Consider the following 19,728-nt stretch of genomic DNA (forward strand, 5'->3'; position numbering starts at 1 on the left):
TAAGAATACAACCACTGAACCTAATAAGAATACAACCACTGAACCTAATAAGAATACAACTACTGAACCTAATAAGAATACAACTACTGAACGGAATAAGAATACAACTACTGAACGGAATAAGAATACAACTACTGAACTTTATAAGAATACAACTACTGAACCTAATAAGAATACAACTACTGAACGGAATAAGAATACAACTACTGAACGGAATAAGAATACAACTACTGAACTTTATAAGAATACAACTACTGAACCTAATAAGAATACAACTACTGAACGGAATAAGAATACAACTACTGAACGGAATAAGAATACAACCACTGAACCTAATAAGAATACAACTACTGAACCGAATAAAGAATACAACTACTGAACCTAATAAGAATACAACCACTGAACCTAATAAGAATACAACTACTGAACCAAATAAGAATACAACTACTGAACCTAATAAGAATACAACTACTGAACGGAATAAGAATACAACCACTGAACCTAATAAGAATACAACCACTGAACCTAATAAGAATACAACTACTGAACCTAATAAGAATACAACCACTGAACCTAATAAGAATACAACTACTGAACCTAATAAGAATACAACCACTGAACCTAATAAGAATACAACCACTGAACCGAATAAGAATACAACTACTGAACGTAATAAGAATACAACCACTGAACGGAATAAGAATACAACCACTGAACGGAATAAGAATACAACTACTGAACGGAATAAGAATACAACTACTGAACGGAATAAGAATACAACCACTGAACCTAATAAGAATACAACCACTGAACCGAATAAGAATACAACCACTGAACCTAATAAGAATACAACCACTGAACCTAATAAGAATACAACTACTGAACGGAATAAGAATACAACTACTGAACGTAATAAGAATACAACTACTGAACCTAATAAGAATACAACCACTGAACCTAATAAGAATACAACCACTGAACCTAATAAGAATACAACTACTGAACCTAATAAGAATACAACTACTGAACCTAATAAGAATACAACTACTGAACCTAATAAGAATACAACTACTGAACGGAATAAGAATACAATTACTGAACCTAATAAGAATACAACTACTGAACCTAATAAGAATACAACTACTGAACGGAATAAGAATACAACTACTGAACGGAATAAGAATACAACCACTGAACCTAATAAGAATACAACCACTGAACCTAATAAGAATACAACCACTGAACCTAATAAGAATACAACTACTGAACCTAATAAGAATACAACTACTGAACCTAATAAGAATACAACCACTGAACCTAATAAGAATACAACCACTGAACCTAATAAGAATACAACTACTGAACGGAATAAGAATACAACCACTGAACCTAATAAGAATACAACCACTGAACCTAATAAGAATACAACCACTGAACCTAATAAGAATACAACCACTGAACCTAATAAGAATACAACTACTGAACGGAATAAGAATACAACCACTGAACCTAATAAGAATACAACCACTGAACCTAATAAGAATACAACCACTGAACCGAATAAGAATACAACCACTGAACCGAATAAGAATACAACCACTGAACCGAATAAGAATACAACCACTGAACCGAATAAGAATACAACTACTGAACGTAATAAGAATACAACTACTGAACGTAATAAGAATACAACTACTGAACCTAATAAGAATACAACTACTGAACCAAATAAGAATACAACTACTGAACCTAATAAGAATACAACCACTGAACCGAATAAGAATACAACCACTGAACCTAATAAGAATACAACTACTGAACCTAATAAGAATACAACTACTGAACCTAATAAGAATACAACTACTGAACCTAATAAGAATACAACCACTGAACCTAATAAGAATACAACTACTGAACCTAATAAGAATACAACTACTGAACCAAATAAGAATACAACTACTGAACCTAATAAGAATACAACCACTGAACCTAATAAGAATACAACCACTGAACCTAATAAGAATACAACTACTGAACCTAATAAGAATACAACTACTGAACCTAATAAGAATACAACCACTGAACCTAATAAGAATACAACTACTGAACCTAATAAGAATACAACCACTGAACCTAATAAGAATACAACCACTGAACCTAATAAGAATACAACCACTGAACCTAATAAGAATACAACTACTGAACCTAATAAGAATACAACCACTGAACCTAATAAGAATACAACCACTGAACCTAATAAGAATACAACCACTGAACCTAATAAGAATACAACCACTGAACCTAATAAGAATACAACCACTGAACCTAATAAGAATACAACTACTGAACCTAATAAGAATACAACTACTGAACCTAATAAGAATACAACTACTGAACCTAATAAGAATACAACTACTGAACCTAATAAGAATACAACTACTGAACCTAATAAGAATACAACTACTGAACCTAATAAGAATACAACTACTGAACCTAATAAGAATACAACTACTGAACCTAATAAGAATACAACTACTGAACCTAATAAGAATACAACCACTGAACCTAATAAGAATACAACTACTGAACCTAATAAGAATACAACCACTGAACCTAATAAGAATACAACTACTGAACCTAATAAGAATACAACTACTGAACCTAATAAGAATACAACTACTGAACCTAATAAGAATACAACTACTGAACCTAATAAGAATACAACTACTGAACCTAATAAGAATACAACTACTGAACGTAATAAGAATACAACCACTGAACCTAATAAGAATACAACCACTGAACCTAATAAGAATACAACCACTGAACCTAATAAGAATACAACTACTGAACCTAATAAGAATACAACTACTGAACCTAATAAGAATACAACTACTGAACCTAATAAGAATACAACTACTGAACCTAATAAGAATACAACTACTGAACCTAATAAGAATACAACTACTGAACCTAATAAGAATACAACTACTGAACCTAATAAGAATACAACTACTGAACCTAATAAGAATACAACTACTGAACCTAATAAGAATACAACTACTGAACCTAATAAGAATACAACTACTGAACCTAATAAGAATACAACTACTGAACCTAATAAGAATACAACCACTGAACCTAATAAGAATACAACCACTGAACCTAATAAGAATACAACTACTGAACCTAATAAGAATACAACCACTGAACCTAATAAGAATACAACCACTGAACCTAATAAGAATACAACCACTGAACCTAATAAGAATACAACCACTGAACCTAATAAGAATACAACTACTGAACCTAATAAGAATACAACTACTGAACCTAATAAGAATACAACTACTGAACCTAATAAGAATACAACTACTGAACCTAATAAGAATACAACTACTGAACCTAATAAGAATACAACTACTGAACCTAATAAGAATACAACTACTGAACCTAATAAGAATACAACTACTGAACCTAATAAGAATACAACTACTGAACCTAATAAGAATACAACCACTGAACCTAATAAGAATACAACCACTGAACCTAATAAGAATACAACTACTGAACCTAATAAGAATACAACCACTGAACCTAATAAGAATACAACTACTGAACCTAATAAGAATACAACTACTGAACCTAATAAGAATACAACTACTGAACCTAATAAGAATACAACTACTGAACCTAATAAGAATACAACTACTGAACCTAATAAGAATACAACTACTGAACCTAATAAGAATACAACTACTGAACCTAATAAGAATACAACTACTGAACCTAATAAGAATACAACTACTGAACCTAATAAGAATACAACCACTGAACCTAATAAGAATACAACTACTGAACCTAATAAGAATACAACTACTGAACCTAATAAGAATACAACTACTGAACCTAATAAGAATACAACTACTGAACCTAATAAGAATACAACTACTGAACGTAATAAGAATACAACCACTGAACCTAATAAGAATACAACCACTGAACCTAATAAGAATACAACCACTGAACCTAATAAGAATACAACTACTGAACCTAATAAGAATACAACTACTGAACCTAATAAGAATACAACTACTGAACCTAATAAGAATACAACTACTGAACCTAATAAGAATACAACTACTGAACCTAATAAGAATACAACTACTGAACCTAATAAGAATACAACTACTGAACCTAATAAGAATACAACTACTGAACCTAATAAGAATACAACTACTGAACCTAATAAGAATACAACTACTGAACCTAATAAGAATACAACTACTGAACCTAATAAGAATACAACTACTGAACCTAATAAGAATACAACCACTGAACCTAATAAGAATACAACCACTGAACCTAATAAGAATACAACTACTGAACCTAATAAGAATACAACCACTGAACCTAATAAGAATACAACTACTGAACCTAATAAGAATACAACTACTGAACCTAATAAGAATACAACTACTGAACCTAATAAGAATACAACTACTGAACCTAATAAGAATACAACTACTGAACCTAATAAGAATACAACCACTGAACCTAATAAGAATACAACTACTGAACCTAATAAGAATACAACCACTGAACCTAATAAGAATACAACTACTGAACCTAATAAGAATACAACTACTGAACCTAATAAGAATACAACTACTGAACCTAATAAGAATACAACTACTGAACGTAATAAGAATACAACTACTGAACCTAATAAGAATACAACTACTGAACCTAATAAGAATACAACTACTGAACCTAATAAGAATACAACTACTGAACGGAATAAGAATACAACTACTGAACGTAATAAGAATACAACCACTGAACCTAATAAGAATACAACTACTGAACGTAATAAGAATACAACCACTGAACCTAATAAGAATACAACCACTGAACCTAATAAGAATACAACCACTGAACCTAATAAGAATACAACTACTGAACCTAATAAGAATACAACTACTGAACCTAATAAGAATATAACTACTGAACCTAATAAGAATACAACTACTGAACGGAATAAGAATACAACTACTGAACGTAATAAGAATACAACCACTGAACCTAATAAGAATACAACTACTGAACGTAATAAGAATACAACTACTGAACGTAATAAGAATACAACTACTGAACCTAATAAGAATACAACTACTGAACCTAATAAGAATACAACTACTGAACCTAATAAGAATACAACTACTGAACCTAATAAGAATACAACTACTGAACCTAATAAGAATACAACTACTGAACCTAATAAGAATACAACCACTGAACCTAATAAGAATACAACTACTGAACCTAATAAGAATACAACTACTGAACCTAATAAGAATACAACTACTGAACCTAATAAGAATACAACTACTGAACCTAATAAGAATACAACTACCGAACCTAATAAGAATACAACTACCGAACCTAATAAGAATACAACTACTGAACCTAATAAGAATACAACTACTGAACCTAATAAGAATACAACTACTGAACCTAATAAGAATACAACCACTGAACCTAATAAGAATACAACTACTGAACCTAATAAGAATACAACTACTGAACCTAATAAGAATACAACCACTGAACCTAATAAGAATACAACCACTGAACCTAATAAGAATACAACCACTGAACCTAATAAGAATACAACTACTGAACCTAATAAGAATACAACCACTGAACCTAATAAGAATACAACTACTGAACCTAATAAGAATACAACTACTGAACCTAATAAGAATACAACCACTGAACCTAATAAGAATACAACTACTGAACCTAATAAGAATACAACCACTGAACCTAATAAGAATACAACCACTGAACCTAATAAGAATACAACTACTGAACCTAATAAGAATACAACCACTGAACCTAATAAGAATACAACCACTGAACCTAATAAGAATACAACTACTGAACCTAATAAGAATACAACCACTGAACCTAATAAGAATACAACTACTGAACCTAATAAGAATACAACTACTGAACCTAATAAGAATACAACTACTGAACCTAATAAGAATACAACTACTGAACCTAATAAGAATACAACTACTGAACCTAATAAGAATACAACTACTGAACGTAATAAGAATACAACTACTGAACCTAATAAGAATACAACTACTGAACCTAATAAGAATACAACTACTGAACCTAATAAGAATACAACTACTGAACCTAATAAGAATACAACTACCGAACCTAATAAGAATACAACTACTGAACCTAATAAGAATACAACCACTGAACCTAATAAGAATACAACTACTGAACCTAATAAGAATACAACTACTGAACCTAATAAGAATACAACCACTGAACCTAATAAGAATACAACTACTGAACCTAATAAGAATACAACCACTGAACCTAATAAGAATACAACCACTGAACCTAATAAGAATACAACTACTGAACCTAATAAGAATACAACCACTGAACCTAATAAGAATACAACCACTGAACCTAATAAGAATACAACTACTGAACCTAATAAGAATACAACCACTGAACCTAATAAGAATACAACTACTGAACCTAATAAGAATACAACTACTGAACCTAATAAGAATACAACTACTGAACCTAATAAGAATACAACTACTGAACCTAATAAGAATACAACTACTGAACCTAATAAGAATACAACTACTGAACGTAATAAGAATACAACTACTGAACCTAATAAGAATACAACTACTGAACCTAATAAGAATACAACTACTGAACCTAATAAGAATACAACTACTGAACCTAATAAGAATACAACTACTGAACCTAATAAGAATACAACTACTGAACGTAATAAGAATACAACTACTGAACCTAATAAGAATACAACTACTGAACCTAATAAGAATACAACTACTGAACCTAATAAGAATACAACTACTGAACCTAATAAGAATACAACTACTGAACCTAATAAGAATACAACTACTGAACGTAATAAGAATACAACTACTGAACCTAATAAGAATACAACTACTGAACCTAATAAGAATACAACTACTGAACCTAATAAGAATACAACTACTGAACCTAATAAGAATACAACTACTGAACCTAATAAGAATACAACTACTGAACGTAATAAGAATACAACTACTGAACCTAATAAGAATACAACTACTGAACCTAATAAGAATACAACTACTGAACCTAATAAGAATACAACTACTGAACCTAATAAGAATACAACTACTGAACCTAATAAGAATACAACTACTGAACCTAATAAGAATACAACTACTGAACCTAATAAGAATACAACTACTGAACCTAATAAGAATACAACTACTGAACCTAATAAGAATACAACTACTGAACCTAATAAGAATACAACTACTGAACGTAATAAGAATACAACTACTGAACCTAATAAGAATACAACTACTGAACCTAATAAGAATACAACTACTGAACCTAATAAGAATACAACTACTGAACCTAATAAGAATACAACTACTGAACCTAATAAGAATACAACTACTGAACGTAATAAGAATACAACTACTGAACCTAATAAGAATACAACCACTGAACCTAATAAGAATACAACTACTGAACCTAATAAGAATACAACCACTGAACCTAATAAGAATACAACTACTGAACCTAATAAGAATACAACTACTGAACCTAATAAGAATACAACTACTGAACCTAATAAGAATACAACTACTGAACCTAATAAGAATACAACTACTGAACCTAATAAGAATACAACTACTGAACCTAATAAGAATACAACTACTGTTTACATGACCCGAGCGCGCGCGCGGTCGACGCAGGTTTTGCGCGCCTTGCGACCGGCCGGCGCACCTTTTCTGTTCTGACACATATCCCTCCGCTCGCCTAGCTCTGGGACCGTTTGCAAACCGCTTGAAAGCCCTCGGTTTTGTTTATATCGCTCAAACATACGTACGCACATTCCCTCTGGCGCTGCACAAAAACAACCTAACGACGTTTAGATGTTCATGTCGTTCAGGATTTTTTTTGTCCTTTTTTTTTTTTTTAAATTAGTGTAGACCTATGTTTTCGGTCGGCAGCTTAACCCGCGCTACCGCTGGAGCGTCGGATGACGTATGTGGCGCCAGAACTCAAGAAGGCTGCGCGTCGCCCTCGCGGTGTTTACCTCAGTCTGCGGAATTGTTGTCGCTGTCTCGACATTTATGCGGATTAAGGAAACATGGTGATCCTACGCAGCGGTGGGAGTGCCGCCGCGGAACCCGTCGCGACTCCGAAGCGGAGGGAAGCGGAGTTGGACACGAGCTCCGAGTTCCTGTCTTTGCTTCCCGCGTCGCAGAGAAAGTCAACCCGACTCGGCGGCTCCACCCCGGGCGCCGCCGCTGACAGCCCGGGCGGCGCGGGAAACACCGCGGAGAACGTAAGCACGCCGGACTTCCACGCCGCTGCGCAGAGCCGCCCGGGGTTCCATCCGTGGGCCGGGAGCCTCAGATGGATAACTTTGCGGGGCTGAAGCTCCTAGCGCGTTAAGCTATGCTAACCAGTCTCTCTCACGCAACTAAGTCCACACCGATGGAACATGTATACTTATATGTAAAAAAAAAACAAAAAAAACTCCATAAAAATAAAGTTCGATTTTGATCTTTTTTTTTCTTTTTAGTTGTATTACTTTTGATCATATGTTTTTCTATAGCCGTAGAGTATTTGGTGTCTGTGCGTGTGCTTCCTACCAGATTATATTTTGAGATGATAGGTGTGAGGGCAAGTTCCCACTTATCTTGACGAACCTTTCTATGAATGAACTGGAGCGTCGTTAGAATGAGACAAAGTTTGACGCCAACAATGCGCCATCTCTGCGGTTCTCAACGTGCGGCCCGGGGCCCCCTCAGGGGTCCTTCAACAGTTTCCAGTGGGTCCCCCGGCAAAATGATAATAGGACAGTTCAACTTAACCGTTATATCGTGGCGGTTGATCGTATGTTCGCTCTTCAGTCGCTGTTACTGTATGATTGACAGGTATTGGGTGTTTGAGTCATCTACAAGTAATGAACCCTTCTCAGACTGGGTCCGAGAGACAGAATCGTATCGAATTCTAGCATTCGCGCCTATGATTAAAATTATAAGTTGAGGGTCCTCCATATGATAAAAGTCAATCACTACCTAGTGCTGTCACAATCACAATTTTTTTTTTGCCTAATGTCGATATTCGATACGACTAGATATTTATTGTATTAGAGTTTATAAATAATATTCCTGTATAAAACTTAAACAGACCAAATACATGTATATTTTAAAACATAATGTTTATTTAGCAATTTTAATCTTCACAAACAAATAAAGATCTTTTGCCTGCAGGTTAAAAATATCATCTCAAAATAAAAGAAGCCACTGTAGCAAACATGGTAGGGACGTTATTATTTTAACTCACAATATTTAAAATTGCAAATTTGTGCAAAACTACTCATGAAGGTCTGCTGTTCTATATTAACCAACAATTTTAATAGTGAAATAATCAAACAAAAAAAAAATCTCTCATGCCAAATTGCAAAAATAAATATAACATTGAGAAAATCTTAAATTCAAAAATAATTTGAGAAAAGATAATATATATTTTAAAACCTTTCAGCTTGGGTACTCTTGTTTCAATCAATTTTCAGGAATGAGTGCAGAATAACAACCTTAACAGCTATAACACTATTTGGTATGACAGGCTATATATGTGTATACATACACATGTCAGAGGTTATTAGAAAGGAAGACAAGCCTATCTACCGTCTGTTGCTTTAGGCAGGCCCTGTGACATGTGACGGTATTACCACTTGCACTGAATACTCTCTCTAATGGCGAGTTTGTGGCGGGGATCTGTGTCACCATTAGATATCACTCAGTGTAGGTAGCCTGACAGCTCAGCTTCAATCAGCTCTCTCTGTGTCTCGGTGTGTTACTCGACTGGCTGCTTGAAGAAGCTTCCAAGGCTTCGCTCTCCCGTTTAGCTGCTGGGCTTGCTTTCTCAGTGGCGTGGAGTAGCAGCTGCTTCAGACTGTGATGTGGGCAGTTCAGGGAGAAAAGCCTCTGCCTCTGAGGTAACTCTCTCTTTCAGTTCTTCAAGCTTGCTCTCTGGGACATACACTGATCAGCCACAACATTAAAACCACCACTAATATTGTGTAGCTCCCCCTCGTGCTGCCAAAACAGCTCCGACCCGTTGAGGCATGGACTCCACAAGACGTCTGAAGGTGTCCTGTGGTATCTCGTACCAAGACGTTAGACACAGATCTTTTAAGTCCTGCAAGGTGCGAGGTGGGGCCCCCATGGATTGGGCTTGTTGTTCCAGCACATCCCACAGATGCTCCATCTGATCGGACCCCAACCCCGAACATCCACATGATATAGAAGAAAACATGATTCATCAGACCAGGCCACCTTCTTCCATTGCTACATGGTCCAGTTCTCATGCTCATGTGCCCATTGTAGGTGTTTTCGGCGGTGGATGGGGGTCAGCATGGGCACTCTGACCGGTCTGCGGATACGCAGCAAGCTGTGATGCACTGTGTGTTCTGACACCTTTCTATCATAGTCAGCATTAACCTTTCGGCAATTTGTGCTACAGTAGCTCTTCTGTGGCATAGGACCAGACGGGCTAGTCTTCGCACCCCATGTGTATTAATGAGCCCATGACCCTGCTGCCGATTCCCCGGTTGTCCTTCCTTGGACCACTTTTGGTAGGTATTAACCACTGCATACTGGGAACACCCAACAAGACCAGCCGTTTTGGAGATGCTCTGACCCAGTCGTCTAGCCATCACAATTTGGTCCTTGTTAAAGTCACTCAGATCCTTATGCTTGACCATTTTTCCTGCTTACAAAACCTCAACTTCAGGACCAGACTGTTCACTTGCTGCCGAATATATCTCACACCTTCACAGGAGTCAGTCATATTATAAACAAATATTTTAGTCATCATATATCTTCCTCAGGTAGTCTATAATTGCCCTTTTTTATTGACCTGGTGAGCTCTGTGTCATCTTCCTTGGGTGCCAGGAGGTCACTCTCAAACAGGTGCAAAACTGGTTTCACATAAGTGACCGTCACATAGGCCTCAGTAGACCAAGCATCTGTGAACATAAGGAGAGGCCAAAGGACCTTGTGTGTGGACTCCAGGACGTTGATATCCTGCCAAGACAAAATGAGATGTTGTGCTTTTTTGTTTGCAGAGAGAACCTGTGTGAATGCCTGTTCTTGCTGCAGCACTCTCTGTATAATTTTGGCCCATGACCCCCATCTGGTAGGGGATTCACTGATCAGTGTGTGATGAAGGAGGCCTAACTCCTTCTGAGCTGCAGCTAAATCTCTTCTGCGCTTCCAGCTAAAGGGAAAACTAGCAACCACCTTTTTGCACACACCAATAGCCCTGTCAATCCAGGGATCCCACATGCAGACACATTTCATTCAACACAATCAAGATTCAAGATTCAAGAGATTTATTTGTCACATACATATACATACTTTCAGAATGCGGAATACAAATCTATGAGAATCTATCAGAATCAGAATTCAAATTTATATGAATACTTAGGTCTATTCAGAAGGTTATTCTAAATTATTGTATATGCTATTTCAACAGTTCATTTCTTTTTATATTTAAAATTTCCAAGTGCTCATTTTGTGAGGTTTTAATGATAGGCTATTTACAGCCTGTATAAATATTGAATATAGACGATTCAGAAATACAATTACATTAAAGCATGCCATTATCTGTGGTGATGCAGAACTCCCGCTCCTCTCCCAGCTACCACAAATTTAAGGCATCATCAAGGCCTTGCCGATCGTCTATCCTGTATAATCTTCGGGTGCATAGCTTTTCTGCAAGCACGTACTTTTCAGCTCCCAATCTTGGATGGAGTGCACAGTGAAGCTCAAATACGGTTGCATCGTGCGACTAGACCACACATTCTTGCCGTAACTTTCTCCCTGACGTTATTGTAGAGTTTAAGCAATGTTTCCTCTGCAAAATAGTTCCTACTGGGGAAATATCGCATCTGGGTTCTAATGTTTTCATTAGCTTTCTGAATCCTTTTCCACAGTATAAATGCGAATCATGTCTTTGGGTATATGAAACAAGATTGCTGGCGTTATCTCTCTCCATTTGGTGCTCGCCCTTTCATAACGACAGGCGCTGAACATAAATTCTGTTAGTGAAGTTTGTTTGGTTGAAGTTACAGGCACGACAAAGTGAGTCGTGGCTACCTTTTAGCTTGATACATTCATCATACTCGACGTGCTTTATCTTCAGCTGATTGAACAGATTTGTGGTGTTACCTGTCTTCTTCACAACAACTTTCATACAAGTCTTACAGACTAAGGTAGTTCAGTATCAATTTTCCCGTAACCGAACCATTTCCAAATGCGACGTTACGTGTTCTTTTTTTGGAAATAATTCAGTCCCGCTCGCATCTTTCTCTGCCATGTTGGTCGCCTTCAAGAGCTACTAAGCGGAAGGGGCGCACCCCTTCCTTGTTGTCACTGCCGCGGAAAATGAAAGGCAAGATTTACAAAATCTTGTGTGAAAAACTGGAAGTAGTTTAAAAAGGAAAACTGTTTTAATGTTATCAAAATACTTGCGAAGCATTGTAAACAATACAGTTGGGAGTTATTTGGACCTCTTGGAACAACATAAATACACATCCACAGTGCCTTGAGTCCAGGCTTTACGCCAGGTTTGTTCTATACCATTAAACACATTGGCAAGTTATCTACGCGAACAGATATGAGCATATCACAGAGCTGTGATGTTTTACTTTCATTATCACCAGTGGAATAAATATGGCCCCTGACAAATGAAAAAAAAAATTTGGATAAGCAATTATGTAACGGGGCCTTGATTAACAAGTGCTTTTGTATATTTTTATATATCTTCTATCTTAGCTTTTTTTTTTTTATCAAATTTTCTGTACTCTTTAAGTGTGAAATGCTTTTATCGGAAAGCAGGTCTTTCTGTTCCCAGAAAATAATAATTATTGAATTTCTACATTTCAGGGTCATGCTGGTGTCAATGAGAAGGAAGGCGGTTGTCTGCGTAACATGACAAGGACCAAAGGACAAAGAGTCAACCTGGACACTTCTTTCACTGAGATTAATGGCAAAACCTCCCCTCAGACTGAAGCCAAGACTGGAGGACTTTGTACCAGGTAATAATTGGCTAATCAAAAAACAAACAACAACAAAAAACATTAATAATGTAATAAAATAAGTACTGCGTTATTCTTTATTTATTTATTTATTTTAAGAAAAGGTTTGACAATTTCTTTGTAGGAACTGGAATGATCTGTTTATATAACAGTACATACAACCCTAAAGCCTCATTCACACTGATCCGACAAACAACAAGAACAAACCAGAAGTCCATTCATTCATGTGGAGATTTGGAGATCGCATGCAAAAAACGGTGACGTGCTGCAGTGTGCTATTTCTGCGTCTGTTCAAGGCTCCATGATGCGTACATTTTTTTTAATTTTAATTTTTTCAAGTAAAAGTCCAACAGTACGACGAGAAGTTACCGTCAGTGTGTTTTTTTTATTTTTTTGAAAGTGCTCAAAACTGGGTAAATAAAGATGAGTAAATAAATACATTTAAAAAACGGACACCAAACAGACATACAGAGACACAGTGAAGCTACAGATGGAGCAACGGGACACCAGACGCTTGTGGCAGGGGCTGCGGACTATTTCTAACTACAACAGCAGTTCCTCCCCAGCCACGAGTGTAGACGCCTCCCTAGTCAACGAAATGAACTCCTTTTATGTGCGGTTTGAGTCTGGCAACAACACCGCTAGCTCTCCAGCTAATTGGAGTTACACCGCTGGGGATGAGCACACACTCTGTGTCTGAGCATGACGTCAGGAGGGCTCAGATACAGGTGAACACCAGGAAACCAGCGGGCCCAGATGGCATATCTGAGCGTGTACTGAAGACCCGTCCTAACCAGCTAGCCTCGGTGTTCACTAGGATATTCAACGCCTCGCTGAATCAGTGTTCCCGTCCTGCTTCAAGAGGTCCACCGTCGTTCCTGTCCCGAAGATCGCCTCTCCAGCCTGCCTGAATGACTACCGTCCGGTGGCCCTCACCTCGGTGTTCATGAAGTGTTTCGAGAGGCTGATTAAGGATTACATCCGCACCTCCCTCCCCCACACCTTGGACCCGCTGCAGTTCATGGACCGGCAGAACAGATCCACGGATGACAGGGTCATCTGTACTGGTCATCAGGTACTGCACACCACGCTCATGCGCCTTGACGGCCGGAAGGGGGGCTATGTGAGATTGCTGTTCATCAACTACAGTTCAGCATTCAATACCATAGTCCCCACCAGACTGGCTGTCAAGCTGCAGGAGCTTGGACTGAACACTCCGCTGTGTGCCTGGATCCTGGACTTCCTCACAGCCAGGCCCCAGGTGGTTGAGGTGGCTAGGCACATGTCCAGCTCCCTCACTCTGAACACAGGATCCCCGAAGGGTTGCGTCCTCAGCCCCCTACTGTACTCCCTGTACACACATGACTGTGTGGCCAGGTCCAGCTCCAACACCATCATCAAGTTTGCTGATAACACCGTCATGGTGGGCCTGATCAACGACGGTGATGAGAAGGACTACTGCATGGAGGTGACTGACAGCCTCCCCCTGAACGTCAGAAGGAGCTGATTGTGGACTTAAAAAGAGGATTAGAACTGAGGACGCATGCGCCACTGGTGATTAATGGGACTTCTGTCGACAGGGTGAGCAGCTTCAAGTACCTGGGAGTCCACATCACGGAGGACTTAACATTGACTATACACACAGACACTCTGGTGAGAAAGGTGAGGCAGTGTCTTTACCACCTCAGGCAACTGAAAAAATTCCGGGTCTTGGTGAGGATCCTCAAGTCCTTCTACTCTGGAGCAGTGGAGAGCATCCTGACAGGCAACATTATTGCCTGGTTTTGAAACTGTATTGCTGAGGACAGGCGGGCCCTGCAGAGGGTGGTGTGTTCAGCTGAACGTACCACTGGAACTACCCTCCCCTCCCTGCAGGACTTATACACAAGGTGAAGTAGCAGAGCCCACGGGATCATGAAGGATCCTCATCACCCCAACAACGGACTGTTCCAGCTGCTGCGGTCGGGCAAGCGCCTTCGCTGTCACACAGCGAGAACAAAGAGAATGAGGCGGAGTTTCTTCCCGCAAGCCATAAGAACTGTCAATGCTGACCTCACCAGGGGTCCTCACTGAGACACACACATAGGCTCCACTACCTTACTGTACTGTATGTAGCATACTGTACTGCATACTCTATCACTGTTCTGGGTTACTGCATACTGTGCTGTATTGCTGTTCTGTTCGGTGTTACTGTGCTGTACTGTTGTATACTGTACTCTATATCTCCACACACACTACCTCACTTTATTCACATTGCACTTTAATAATAGCCTATCCCATATACATAAGTCTATTCCCTTTATTTATATTTTCTACCCCCACTCTATTACTTTTGTGTTATTTATTTTATTCTATATTATTCTATTCACTAACTGCATTATGTTTTAGGAATTAGTTCGTTTCAGTTAGTTAGTTAAGTAGAAAGTTTTAGGTAACTATTGTGTTCAGTCCAGAACATATTCACCAGGTGCGTTGCATTGACATTTCACTGCAAATATGTATGGAAGAATGTATATGTATGTGACGAATAAACCACTTGAATCTTGAAATAAGTCACGTGCAGAAAGTAATGCCGTCATTAACTTTTATTGTAAATAACGCCCAGATGTTACCATATTCAGGATCAAAAAATCTCTTGATACAAGTTGTGTTCGGCACTTTGCAAACACTATATAAAGGGAGCTGCGCAAACTTCTAGCTCCCATTTTCCCTTTCCCTTCACTTTACATATTTTGTGATGTGAAACTCTGACGCAGTTCATCCGACTGCCAATAGGGGGAGGATCCGACAGTCAGATGCAGATACGCATTCAGGGGCGAATTCACAAAGATTGTATTGCGGCCGCTTAATAGCACCATGAATTGCGCCCGCTATCTGCCCTGTCTCAATGTCGGATTCACAAAAAATTTTGCTCTAATGATATGAGAGCGCAAACCTTTGGGTGCAGCAGCCTGGCTCAGACTATGGGGACCTCAAAAATCGGGGTGTGTGGTGGTATTGGAATACTGACTTTATTCTCGAAACACAGATGTATTTTTTTTGTGGCCCATATAATCTTCAGTATATAATAACCTTATTTTTAATTATTATTATTATTATTTTTTGCATAAAAATGTTTGAGTGGAGCTGTCCATGGTCCTAGTGTCCAACGCCCTTGGTGGTTCAATGCCAATGTTGACCACATTATCGCTATTCCCTATGACTTTTAATTTTCATATCAGTATTCATATCTTTTGAGTTCAATAGGAATTGTGCAATTATTATGACAAATAATTATTGTTACTGTTTAACACCTTTTTTGTACAATAAATAATTCAAAGTTTCAACAAGTTGCTTTTGGAGTGCATATTGTAAACCACCACGGTCTGCTACCTGTCAAGGCATCTCTACCTTCTGATGCGTTGACAGTAATAATAATTATAAAAATAATGTAAAAATATTATTTACGGATCACTGGAAAGTCTGGGCGTGATACCCCTAATAAATGCGGGGTCGGTGCGCCGGACAACTTCCCTTATTTTTAAATGCCAATGTTGACAGGTATGCTCTGATAGCACAGGGAGCGGAGGCACCGCTGCATTTTTCTTTTACCACCGTGTAATTTCACCCTAACTGCTTGTGGCTGTTAGTGCCGGTGTTTGTGAATTGGATGTTTTTTGCAATGAGGCTCATTTACATATAAGGGTGCAAATTTTGCGCCAAATAGATTGGCCGGTGACCGAATCGGCCGTTTTTCAGCTTCATCGGCCATGACCAGTGACCAGCCGATCAATGTCAGATATATCCGATTCTGTACCAGTTTACAGAGTTTAAATTTACACCCATAACCCCACGATGGTTCACGTCATGTGCACGCAGACAGTAACGCAGCCACACACACAAACACACTGACTAGTCGTCTGTGTGGAGTTCTTCACTGTGAGTGAGGAAGACAAAGCTCAATTTTATTTTGTCCTTGTCGATTTGGCCAATCATAAACATGCCACGGACAACAGTTACTACATCATCAATTCACTTTGTCTTGCAAACTTGGCGACTTTCTCGCTAGATTTACCGACTTAGTGACTTTATTTCTAAAAAGCGACTAGCGACAAACTTGGCAACTTATTCAGACCATCAGGGAACCGTTCACACTGTGTGCAGCTTCCTCCTGTCCATCCCTCCCTCCACCTCGTTAAAAGTGCGCTACCCTCTTTACTTTTGCGTCTCCTAACTTACTCAAAATAGTTAAAGGGCTGTGCCCAGTCCATTGTCTGGTCCCTTTCATCCAATCAACAACAATTAAATTCTCTGGATTTTGCTGAAACAAATATAACTCTGTGGTAAATCTTTTGTGTTTCAACATTAAAGTTGTAATTAGAGATATTATTTTGTGAAATAAATCCCATAGTTGATACTTTATTTAACTGGTACTTTTCAAAAATTAACCCTTCAATGTTTTTCCATTCAGCATGTGCTCCTCCAAAAGCTGTTTTACATTTTTACAACTGTTTTACGCCACCTGCAAGAAGTTAAAGTGGTGAATTTTATGAACCAGCGTAGTGAGTCATTGTTTGAGTGAGAAGGTCCGGTAACCTGGTGCAATTTTGGAGAAATGTAAAAGTTATAGGCAATGTTTTATAATGAACGTAATTTAATTTTGCATTAAAAGTTACAAAAATGTTTGTGCTAGGCTTGGGCAGATTTACAATCAAATCGTCTATCGATCGCGATTGACTAATGGCGGGATTTGTTTTATGAGATTATTTTTTTTTTTTTTTAATTTGAGCATTGAAACGATATAAGTGCAGTTTACCATGTTCTAATACTGGAGTGGCGAGAGAGAGAGGGAGAGAGAGAAGGGGGGGAAGAGGGGAGAGAGACTCCCCTCCCTCCCCGCACTTGACTGGCGCTCTATATGCCAATCTTGTGATTAGAATATAGCAATATATAATCTCGGAAAGATTTTGATTCGTTTCCTTAGTGTCTTACTTGTATGGAAAATGAAAAACATAAACCTAACTCAAAATTCAGAATTTTTCTTCCCCCCTCCTGTGCGTGCCGGCTTCCGTGCCTGTGTTTTTGATTTTAAATTGATTTAAGTTAAGTCTTTCCTACATGTCTGAAAACTTTTTTTTGTTTGTTTTTTTACACAACTGAGTTAACTGACTGACTGTCCCGTTCCGTTCCCTTCCAAAAAACCTATGCATCTCCACTGTCCCGACAGTGGAGACACACATCTCCCAGATGCTTTCTGGTGCTATGGGATGTTATTTGGTAAAAACTGGATGTTTTTGGGTAAAAACGTTTAGACCGATCGCCAATATACTGTGTGGCAATTTCACCACTACACGCCACCCAAGTGACGTTTTCAGGGCGCACAGAGACACAGATGACAGGGGGTTGTGAACACCACTTTATTGTAGAGAGTGGGCCAGCTGGAATTAGCCAAGGAAAGCAGATAAAACATGTCATGGGCTCCTATCCTGAGTGTGTGTGGGATGTGGGGGCTTTAACCTACGAGCAACAGGTATGCAGCCACCCTGATCCCAATCACCTTGATCCAGGTCAGGTGTGGCTGCTCATCTTACCATCCCCACACCACATACCCCCGACACCAAACTGAGGCCAGGGAGACTACCTGGCCAAAGCCTACCCCCCCACCAAGCAGAGAACAGAAATTAACAATAGAGACTCTGATATAGGGATCTTATACCTAATATGCTAAAAACACCAAATCATGAAACAGGGTTTCCATACCTGAAAACAAATGTCCAAAAAAATGTAACTGGTCCCCTGGAACACCACGGTCGACCAACATCCTTTCCTCAGAGCGACGATGCAGACTCCCCTCCTCTCTTCTGGAGCGTGAGACCTCAATCTGCTGTGTTGGATGGTGATGGCATGGCAACTCTTGGCTGTCGCAGGGGCTAATTGGAGGGGTGGCCTGGCTGCTGGGCTGCTGGATGGTCCCGGCGATGGCTGCTGGGTGGAGAAGCTAGCTGCCAGCGGTTACCTGTGGTGGTTGCTGCGCCGCTTCTCACCTGGTCCTCCTCCGGACCCCTAGGAGAGGGTTGGTGCTGGAGCCGCCGGTTGAACTGCTAGTGGCTCCAGGGCGTCTTCGGACGGCCCTTCTGTGTCCCTTCCCCGTGCTGGAGAGTCCCTGTTCAGGTGCCAGTGTGGCAGTTTCGCCACCACACACCATCCAAGTGGCGTTTTCCGGGCTCTCCGGCACAGAGACACAGACGACGGGGGTTGGTAACACCAGTTTATTGTAGAGAGTGGGTCAGCTGGAATCAGCCCAGTAGCAGATAGAACATGTCATGACATGGGCTCCTATCCTGAGTGTGTGTGGGAATGGGGGCTTCAACCTGTTGCTCATTGACCAACCAATGAGCAACAGGTATGCCGCCACCCTGATCCCAGTAGCCTAGCTCCAGGTCAGGGGTGGCTGCTCACCTCACCATCTCCACACCACCATGGATAAAATCGTATGTTGGCGATTGGAATTTTGCATGATCGCCCAAGCCTAGTGTATGCTGTAGATTATAGTTCTG

General features: G+C 39.0%; 1 protein-coding gene across 1 annotated transcript in view; it reads left to right on the forward strand.

Annotated features, from left to right (window-relative positions):
- The first annotated feature begins 8,211 nt into the window (after positions 1-8,211).
- The window catches only part of atad2 (ATPase family AAA domain containing 2), a 35,693-nt gene continuing 24,176 nt past the window's right edge, over positions 8,212-19,728 (forward strand). The window contains exons 1-2 of the mRNA XM_080004961.1: positions 8,212-8,425; positions 13,041-13,192. Of these exons, the coding sequence (XP_079861087.1) occupies positions 8,228-8,425; positions 13,041-13,192 (350 nt within the window). The 5' untranslated portion in view covers positions 8,212-8,227. The remainder of the gene's footprint in view (positions 8,426-13,040; positions 13,193-19,728) is intronic.

The sequence above is a fragment of the Zeus faber genome (assembly GCF_960531495.2).
Source record: "Zeus faber genome assembly, chromosome: 8".
Lineage (NCBI taxonomy): Eukaryota > Metazoa > Chordata > Actinopteri > Zeiformes > Zeidae > Zeus > Zeus faber.